The 11,087-nt window shown below is 37.9% G+C and overlaps 1 protein-coding gene across 2 annotated transcripts in view; it reads right to left on the bottom strand.

Annotated features, from left to right (window-relative positions):
* Positions 1-4,694: 4,694 nt before the first annotated feature.
* LOC107670380 (mitochondrial fission process protein 1) overlaps positions 4,695-11,087 on the bottom strand; it is a 6,980-nt gene continuing 587 nt past the window's right edge. Inside the window, exons 2-5 of one of the 2 annotated variants that reach the window (XR_001632085.1) lie at positions 9,579-9,706; positions 8,588-8,820; positions 5,065-5,329; positions 4,695-4,732 (exon numbers count right to left, since the gene is read on the bottom strand). Coding sequence is in view for 1 of the 2 variants with exons in the window: in XM_016462960.1 (XP_016318446.1) it covers positions 5,263-5,329; positions 8,588-8,820; positions 9,579-9,706 (428 nt within the window). In the remaining variant the exon portion in view is untranslated. Of the gene's footprint in view, positions 4,733-4,779; positions 5,330-8,587; positions 8,821-9,578; positions 9,707-11,087 lie in introns of those variants that run through there. The other variant, XM_016462960.1, reaches the window with a different exon arrangement.

The raw sequence follows: 11,087 nt of genomic DNA, 5'->3' as shown, positions 1-11,087 counted from the left end.
ATCCATGCGTTTATGACCTCAAGGTTAGATTATTGTAATGCTTTATTGGGTGGTTGTTCTGCACGCTTAATAAACAAACTCCAGCTGGTCCAAAATGCAGCAGCTAGAGTTCTTACTAGAACCAGGAAGTATGAGCATATTAGCCCGGTTCTGTCAACACTGCACTGGCTACCTATTAAACATCGTATAGAATTTAAAATCTTGCTTATTACTTGTAAAGCCCTGAGTGGTTTAGCACCTCAGTATTTGAGCGAGCTCTTATTGCATTATAGTCCTCCACGTCCGTTGCGTTCTCAAAACTCTGGCCATTTGATAATACCTAGAATATCAAAATCAACTGCGGGCGGAAGATCCTTTTCTTATTTAGCGCCCAAACTCTGGAATAACCTACCTAACATTGCTCACATTTACTTTCATAATGGGTTCATTCCTGGTATGCTGTGCCTTTTGGACAGAATAAGACATAGAAAACCAAACACGTTTTTAAAATAACTTCATCATGATATGGAAATGTGCAATTTGCAAGTCTGGGAAGATGGGGACAAATGGTGATATTAAAATGGATTGAAATGTGTCAAATTACTTTATCACCTTCAATATGCTTAAAGTTCAAACAGTGTTATTTACAGTGTTGGGGAGTAACTAGTTACATGTAACGGAGTTACGTAATTTAATTATAAAAAATGTAACTGTAATCAGTTACAGTTACTGAGAAAAAGTGTAGTCAAGTTTCAGTTACTTTTGAAAATGTTAACGATTACAAAGGGGTTACATCTGAATATTTTTACACATACAGATTTGATTTCTTTCATAAATTGCAGTGACTGCTCTAAAATATGAGACACCAATATTTTAGGAGTTTAGGACACATGCTTATTCAATAACTGTTTTATTTCCTATTTGAGTTTATGTATACGTTCTATTTTTTTTTTAATTAACTGTTTTTCCAAGGCATTGTTCGATGCCAGTGTTTCCTGTCATAGCTATGCAAGGATTTGATTTCAGAAACAGTATCATAGCTATTAAACTATATCTTATGATTTTAGATCTGTATTTAACCTCAGAACGATCTCAAAGTAAAAAGAGGTGCTAAAGTTTGATTTTGTGGTGGCTGTGCTTTAAAATTAAATTATTATTATTATTATTATTAATAATCTTAATTCAAATAAAGTTGGATTTTGAAAGTCTGACAGTAATTAGTGTTGAGCACTACTGTAAGGTTAAACCTGCCTGCTTTAAACGTTTCAAAATGATTAACAATTTAATCAAAAAGTAATCAAATGTAATCGTTACATTACTTTAATAAAATAACTGAAAGTTACACTACTTGTTACATTTTAAATAGAGTAACTTGTAATCTGTAACCAATTACATTTCCACAGTAACCTTCCTAACACTGTTTATTTATGAGTAATATGTCTTTAAAATGTACATTCCTCATCTTAAGGCAGTAAGATCAGTGAGGAGGTAAGTTTAAGGTGAGATCACGATCTTTACAGGGAAACAAAACAGCACTGAATACCAGAATGTGACATTCACTGATTAGCAATAGAAAGTGAATTTAATCCATGAGGATTGTGGTGAAAAGTGTAAATTAGATTCAGAGGTTTTCAAATTAATACTTTTATTGAAAGTCTATGAAGAAAATGAATCAGGAAAGGAAGATGAAGATGAGGAGTGTCGTGAATGTGAGTTTAACACTGACTGTGAGTGTGTCACCGCTCCATCATCATCCTCGTCGTCCTGCTTACAGGTCTGTGCAAAACAAGCTCAAAGACTCCTCTCTCTCCGTCATGAACTCAGACGGACGGGTCACCTACAGCACCAGCCGTAGACCAGCAGGTCGAGTATGTGACCCGGTCCGTCTGAGCACAGCTGCTACATTACTTACTTATTACATCAATTTACATTTAGCAGACGCTTTTTTCCGACTTACAAATGAGGACAATGGAAGCAATCAAAATCAACAAAAGAGCAATGATACGCAAGTGCTATAACAAGTCTGTTAGCTTAATCATGTAGCAAGGGTTCTTTTTTAATTATATAAGTAAAAAGAAAACAGATAGAATAGAAAAAGAATAGAGCAAGCTAGTGTTAGAGGCCTTTTTTGCTTTTGTTAATTGTATAATAAATAAAAAGAAAATTCAATTCAAGTTTATTTGTACAGCGCTTTTCACGATACAAATCATTGCAAAGCAACTTTACAGCAAATTAAGTTTCTACAATATTTAGTGGTAGCTTATCAGTGGTGACTGTCAGTTAATGTACATATGGCAGAAATGTACGTAAAAATCAATTAAAGATGTAATCAAACAGACGATGAACACTATTAACAGCAATTATTATATGATGCAATCAAACTTATAGCAAAATGTGGTAGTTCTGTATGTTGTTTCAGGGTTGGCATCATCTGAGCTCCTCTGAGGGGTTGGCATCATCTCTTCTCAGGTGTTCTGGATCCAGACTGAAGCTTGTGTAAATCCTAGTTACCACGGGATGTCAATCCCAGCAGAAACAGAGAAACAAATAGAGACATAATTAGTGTAGCTGCTGTTCCAACCAAGCTAAATGTATTTATACAAATAGATAGAATAAAAAAGAATAGAGAAGCTAGTATTAGTTTTTTTTTTTTTTAAAGAAAACAAGCAGTTACTAAATAGAATAGAGTGCAAGTCTAAAAGGGACTTGCAAAGTTTTTCCTAAAAAACAAAAACTTTTAAAGAACTAGAATAAAGAGTGCTAGAGATGTCAAATAAAGATTTGAAAAACCAAAATATGGTTCAAGATTATCCTATAATCAGTAACATCCGTTACTAATTCTAAATTACATGACAAAAACTGTAGTTTTAATGTAATCCATTACACATTTTAGGTAATGTAATCAGACTACTTTAAATGACTTTTGACATATCTCATTAATCACATTGATTTAAATACACTGATAATCTTGAACCATATTGATAGAATGATACATAGAGGAAGAAAAAATTCCATTTGTTATTAACAAAGTGCATTAAACATTATATTACATCAAGGTTTCCCAAACTGGAAAGAAGAAAGTCATATACACCTAGGATGCCTTGAGGGTGAGTAATTTATGAGTTAATTTACATTTTTGGGTGAACTGTCCCTTTAACCCTGCATGGTGTAAATGTTTGAAAATGCAAAATAAACATTCATTAGAAATTTAGAAAAGTAATCAAACGTAATCAGTTACATTACTTTAATAAAGTAATTGAAAAAGTTACACTACTATTACATTTTAAATAGAGTAACTTGTAATCTGTAACTTATTACATTTCCACAGTAACCTTCCCAACACTGCACACTATTGAATTATTAGGCTGTGACTCATATTATTTTTGTGTTGCTGTCTGCTCCTTCCCTCCCTGTACAATAAATCCATCTGAATATCGGTCTCTGCTAATTTTTTTTAATGTAACTTTACAATTGATATTGATGTCCTTCAGCACAGTATTCTGAATGATGATAATAATTAGTTTGAGCCGTGTCCTCTACATTTTCTTCAGCCTGAGGCGTATTCGTTTCACTTGTGATGTGAAAGGGCTTTTACATTTGTAAAATACATTTTTTATATTAAAAACAAACAAGCAAGCCCTGCCCAGATTTAAAAAGTAACTCAAAAGTAACAACGCATTACTTTCCATAAAAAGTAACTAAATAATGTAATTAGTTACTTTTTTAGGGAGTAACGCAATTTTGTAATGCATTACTTTTAAAGGTAACTTTCCCCAACACTGGTTACAAGCATGAGGTTTTGTGTTCAGATGGTTTGGAATCATGACCCTGTCTGCACAGAGCAAATATATATATATATATATATATATATATATATATATATATATAATACCAAGTTTTAATACCAACTATCTAATAAATAAATAAACAGCATTGTTGTTGTTTACTAAGTTTTAGCTTTTCAGTTAGCACTGCATGTTTACTAGACAATGTTACAGTAATCATTTGACACGTTTGTCATTAGCAAAATGGGGAGGAAATTGAATTTAAACAGCTTGTTGGAGCCAAACACAATACGATTGAATTAGTTGCTGTTGTGTTGTCAGATATATGACAGCAACCTGCAGGGGACATTTAATGCTCTCAGAAGACAAGATGAGAGGGTCATTAAGCAGGAAAAACAAGAAAAACAAAAGAAATTGGGAATGAGGTGCAGAGGTACAGTTGCCACAAATATAACTTTTGTTTTTTTTTGTTATTAAAAACAAATAAGCAAGCCAGCACAGGCGAGAAAAAGTAATGCAAAAGTAACATAACGCATTACTTTCCATAAAAAGTAACTAAATAATGTAATTAGTTACTTTTTTAGGGAGTAACGCAATTTTGTAATGCATTACTTTTAAAGGTAACTTTCCCCAACACTGGTTACAAGCATGAGGTTTTGTGTTCAGATGGTTTGGAATCATGACCCTGTCTGCAGAATTCAGTGGGTTATTATACATCAACATATGGATACATGTATTTTTGTTTGATTTGATTTTTTATTTAAATGACTAAACATGCTTTTTTTAAAAACACTTTAATGATTAACAACCCTACCATTCCTGTTTATCTATAGATTCATAAATCTGTCCTGCACTGAAAGAACTGAATGGCATTGTGATGTTTCAGCACAAAACTCACTGTAAACGTCTTCCTTAGTTTTGGTCCATGTTCCTAAAACCCCAGCATCAGCATAAACAACTGAGAGAATCTAAAAACCAAACAAAGTTCTGAATCGGGCTGAGAAATAAACAGACATTTGATTAAAAAATATGTTTAATGCCACTTTTTGTGCTCCAGCAGAACATTCAGAACTGAACTTGCGTAGAGTTTATGGCTTCATGAGAAACGCGGCTGATCCCTTTACCGTGAGATTAAACACGAGATATCATCAGACTAAAACACATCAGACTGATTCGATACGACAGTATTTAGAAACTCATCCTTCACTAGTTTATCATTTATACAGAAACATACAGTACTGGATTCTTCAACCGTTCACCAGAAATAAAATCCATGTAATAATGAAACAAAAGTAAACACCTGAAAACAAACAACCGCACAGATAAAACCATTATGAAGTGAGACGCATGCAGACGAAGGTCTGAGAGAGGCACAGTTCATCTGAAACGCCAGAAATCAAATCTGTGTCAGACACGTTTCTGCTGATGATCACAGACCGGCGCTTGAGCTGGCTGCATGGGTCAGAGGTCAGGGGTCAGAGGTGTGTCGTGATGACGCTCATTCGTGTTTTTCTCCTTCACCATAGAGTTTCCGCAGACTGGAGTCCAACAGGAAATCCACCGACCTGATGAAGAACAAACAGACTGACATTAAAACACAGACACACATGTAACACACACACACACTCACTCACTCACTCACTCAGACACACACACACACACACACACACACTCACACACACACTCACACACACACTCACACACACACTCACACACACACTCACACACACACTCACACACACACTCACACACACACTCACACACACACTCACACACACACTCACACACACACTCACACACACACTCACACACACACTCACACACACACTCACACACACACTCACACACACACTCACACACACACTCACACACACACTCACACACACACTCACACACACACTCACACACACACTCACACACACACTCACACACACACTCACACACACACTCACACACACACTCACACACACACTCACACACACACTCACACACACACTCACACACACACTCACACACACACTCACACACACACTCACACACACACTCACACACACACTCACACACACACTCACACACACACTCACACACACACTCACACACACACTCACACACACACTCACACACACACTCACACACACACTCACACACACACTCACACACACACTCTCTCTCTCTCTCTCTCTCTCTCACACACACACACACACACACACACTCTCTCTCTCACACACACAGTTTCACACACACACACACTTTTTAATACCACCTTATATGAAATTTAAGACCTGAACCTGTAATGATAATACACATTATATTACATACATATTAGGGCTGTCAAAATGGCTGAAAAACTAAATTCGAATTTTGTGCTTAAATATGATCAAAATTCGAATTATATTCTAATTTAAAATGCATAATTTCAGTTAGGGTAAAGAAAAGCTTTTGGCTTCTCTCCTGAGGCCACAAGAGGGCGCATCGAGCATACGATAACATGACTATCCGTGAAAGAAAGTGCATGTTTAAAATAATGTTTATAAACCAATTATAATTAATTAAGTTGCTTAAACAACTATAAACAAAACAGCATCATGTATGTATGCATAGTTTAATACAAAGGGCCGAAAACCAATCACACAGAGTACATTATTCCATAAAGTCTCGAGATATGTTTTTTTCAAAGTTGAATTTGAATTCATTTTCTATGGCTTTCTAAACATGCGGCTCTTTTGTGCGAGACGCGAGTGCAACGCTGATAGATGTCCCTCTAGAAAATGCGTGAAATATGCGTTCTGTGTGAACTGCTTGGTTTCAGTTTTGACGTAAACAAGATCTTCTCTTCATTGATGTTCTCTTTTCCCGCAATATTTGTAATGAACAACGCAGCAGCGCCGCATCTAGTGGCTTCAACTGGATAGGCTAACAAAAACATTATAATGCAACCACACTTACATCGTCATCGCATCTCATGCGCCACTGATAAAGCTGCCTTCTTAACGCAGACCTAAAATTCGAATGTGGATTTTTATTTTAAATTCGACAAATATTCGAAATTCAAATTGTTTTTTGACAGCCCTAATATATACAGTATATGTAATATTTAATGTGTTTAACGTAAAAAGAAAACAAAATATCATCACTGTTTTGTAACAAGATATACAATAAACTTTTCATATCAGAAGACAATATTCCATGCAAAATATCCCCACAAAAGCACCGCATGACCAAGAGTTTGGTGCAAACAATTAATTCTGAAGCAATATTTTTATCAGTGTTCTATCAGCTTTTACATACTTACATCTGCATATTTTTATTTACCTTTACAAAGGCCTATTTTTTACATTTAATCAGTGAATTAGAATATTAAGACATTTGGGCTGTTACCAGGCAAATTAAATCAGTATCAAAATTAATCTTTGCAATGCAGGGGAAGCACAGAAGCTGCGCCTGAAGTGGCATTTAGATGTATTTACACACTGTTTAATGCTGGACATGAATGCATTTAACCTGCAATTACAAATGCATGAATAATGTTTTGATATATTAAACATAAAACGTTGAATACTGATATTTGAAATTATTTAAATAATAAAAAGGTACTTAAAATGTGAAATTAAAACCGCCAGTAGGTGGCAGCAAGTCACTGTTAAGTGAGTCTTTGTGATTGAACCGAATCATTTAAATGATTGATTCATTCAGGAACGAAACACCGTCATGTTACTCAGAGATGCAAAACAGCGCTGTGGCTGTGTTTGGAATTATTTTTGTTGTCAAAATAGTGCAAAAACTGGCAATATGGTGTCTAAAATGTAAGTCTCTTAACTTCTAGTTTATTGAACAATTGAAAAAAAAAAACTATCACATTTGTAATCATGGTCATTTTTGGAGAAAAAAAACTGACTCTTCATTTGAAATTGATTAACTATATGAAGTGGTATAAATATATACATTTTCTGCCCCATGTCTTGAATTTGTGATCATTCTGAATGTATTTTATTAGACTGAATCATGCAGTGAAAGAGCGCACTGTAAATGTGCACGCGCACTAGACTTCACGTAATGCATGCACTCTGTAGGCGTTTTGAATGTTTTTTTGCGTCGTGAGAATATTCAGCAAAATAGCTCACTTGTCATGGTATGTTACTTAACTATATCATGTTATGAATAAACTAAACATTTTGAATTTTACCTCAGTGTGTTTCTTCTGAGTTTGTGTGCTGTTACGCTCATTTGTTCTGAAGTCTCTCACAAAGAGACAGAGTGAGCCTCAACAGCGCGACCTTGATACCAGAAATACACTATCCATTATCAATCGCCGTTTACATTGAATGTAGGCTAATAAAATGAGAAGAATCATTCTCGCTTTTCGATGTTTCGTTGGTTATTTTTTTTGTCACTTATGTTTTAATCAGGCTATTTGTCTGGTCGGGCAAGTAAAAAAAACATTTTAAATTAGCTAGAAGGCTGATCAGCTGTAGCTCGACCTATATTATTATTATTATTATTATTGAGAACATTAAGAAGGTAGTTCGACCTGTATTCTGCTACTGCGATCCTCTCTGATGACGCAGTAACTTACCGCGGGGGAGAAAAAAATCTTCGTCTGTCCAATGATTGTAAAGTCATTAGGTCCGTCAGACTGAAGATATTTTTAGCAATAATGTGACCAAAAATATTTAAGACCCATCGAATCTGAATTTAAGACTTTTTAAGACTTTTTAAGGACCCGCGGACACCCTGCGCGCGCACACACACACACTCACACACGCCTGTCGATGGGTGTGATGATGAACACACACACACACACACACACACACACACACGCACACCTGTCGATGGGTGTGATGATGAAGGGGATGGTGGAGAGGCCGATGGCGGTCGTGGTCCACTTGCGCACAGGAAGTGGCCAGCGTGTGGTTTTTCCCAGCAGGAAGAGTGACGCGGCGCAGACGCGGTTGATGGTGAATCCAGGAATGGCCACCGAAGCCAAAGCCTGCCAGACGAACGTATCGACCACAGCGACAGCCACTCGCGCCGCCTTCCCATAATCCTCAGCGTGAGCCTACAGACACAACCAGCCGAGCGGTCAATGAGAGCAGACGAGAACGATCCAGACTGAGCTAGACTGACCCAGACAGATCCAGACAGACTCAGACTGACCCAGACGGATCCAGACGGATCCAGACTGATCCAGACAGATCCAGACAGATCCAGACAGATCCAGACAGATCCAGACAGATCCAGACTGACTCAGACTGACCCAGACTGACCCAGACTGATCCAGACTGACTCAGACTGACCCAGACAGATCCAGACTGACCCAGACGGACTCAGACTGACCCAGACGGATCCAGACGGATCCAGACGGATCCAGACTGACCCAGACAGATCCAGACTGACCCAGACAGATCCAGACTGATCCAGACTGACTCAGACTGACCCAGACAGATCCAGACAGACCCAGACTGACCCAGACGGATCCAGACTGACCCAGACTGATCCAGACAGATCCAGACAGATCCAGACTGACCCAGACAGATCCAGACAGATCCAGACTGACCCAGACAGATCCAGACTGACCCAGACTGACCCAGACGGATCCAGACTGACCCAGACTGATCCAGACAGATTCAGACAGATCCAGACTGACCCAGACAGATCCAGACTGATCCAGACTGATCCAGACTGACCCAGACAGATCCAGACAGACCCAGACTGACCCAGACAGACCCAGGCTGACCCAGACAGATCCAGACTGACCCAGACAGATCCAGACTGACCCGGACAGATCCAGACTGACTCGGACTGATCCAGACTCACCGCCGCTGCTTTCCTGCCTTTGTCCAGCGCGTCAGCTGACACGTATGCGGTGGCCACGGCGTAACTGGCCCACACAGCGCTGACCGGCACCAGCGCGCGGAATGTCTCGCCCACCTCGTTAGCGTAACCTGCAGACGAACATGTCACACGCTTACATCTGTGAAACTTCATCAAACCTCACATCAAGCACACAGAGCTGACGTTCTGGTTTTGTCAAGAAATTTAACAGAAGAAATCATTGTATAACACTTCGTATGGTTAGTGTTTTCATCTCTCTGTGTTATAAGTGATGAGTGTGTTTGCTAGTGTGATGAAGAATGATTGGTTTGAGACTGTATGAAGTAAATGAACAGCTGTGCCAAACTGGAAGCTTGGTTAAGAAAACTGTGAAGAGTTTAGAAAAAGTGAGCTAAACATCGAGAAATGTGTCCCAGTGATCGTAAAGATGAACTGTAAAATACTTTAGTCAGACTAGAGCAATAATTTGTCTTTTAAGATGTGATATAAATGCTTTAGTGAGACTGAAGTCCAGACCCGACTGCAGCTTTAGCTTCATCCAGCACATAAACCTGTCAATCACACTATGCTTGCCTTCAGAACGGACACATATTTAAAATAAAATTATACAAAATACTGCTTCTGAAACATCTGGAAGGGTTCAACAATACTACAGCGAGAATAAAAGTTACGCTTTCTTTCTTTGTGTGAAGATGTGGGAAGAGTTGCATAACGCCGCCCAACAAGCCACCGTTTGACGCTATTTCTGAATGTATCCCATCGTGTGCGTGTAAATCCTTTGTTTCTTCTTTCTTTATGTACGTGAGATGCATATAGCATTGTTTATAATCCTTTTTACGGAGTTTTGAAGGAGGTCTGGCCGTAATTTCCTCTTCTTCGCTACTCGATATTGACAACAAGGGCGCAGACATCTTGGACTCATGTTTACATGTCGTTCCAAAAAGCGGCCGCCTTATTGGTCGTGCTTCCCACACGTGACGCGAAGCCTAATCACTCATGATCAAAATATGATTACGCGAGTAAGGAACTATTGCCGACTTTAAACACTTATAAAAAATAAACTGCAGGATTATACATGGAGAACTTTTATTTTCTCGCTCAAAACCAATAGATCTTTTTATTGGAATGAAAAGAATTTAGTGCCCCATATATGGGAACGGGATTAAACGAAAAACGGCTTCACCTTACGGCCTATTGTTGAGCATATCTGGTTATGAACTGTTTGCTCACTCATGTCCTCTGCTGGTTGGTTTTGGGTAGTTTTACTTAATACAATGAAAACTACTATTAGATTTAGCAGATTTTACAAATCCAGATTTTGGAAGGACTTGGATTAGTTATGCTGGAGTTAGTTCAGGAGTGCTGGAGATGTATCATATAGAAAATAGAGTTTGCACGGTACAAAAAAAAACACATTACACCTAAGGAATGAACCCATACAACATGAAAACTGGTGTGTGTGTGTGTGTGTGTGTGTGTGTGTGAGTGTGT

This window comes from Sinocyclocheilus anshuiensis, unplaced genomic scaffold, assembly GCF_001515605.1.
Source record: "Sinocyclocheilus anshuiensis isolate Anshui unplaced genomic scaffold, SAMN03320099.WGS_v1.1 scaffold1021, whole genome shotgun sequence".
Taxonomy (NCBI): Eukaryota; Metazoa; Chordata; class Actinopteri; order Cypriniformes; family Cyprinidae; genus Sinocyclocheilus; species Sinocyclocheilus anshuiensis.
Note: the sequence above shows the minus strand (reverse complement) of the source record. Positions and strands in the feature narration are given on the sequence as shown.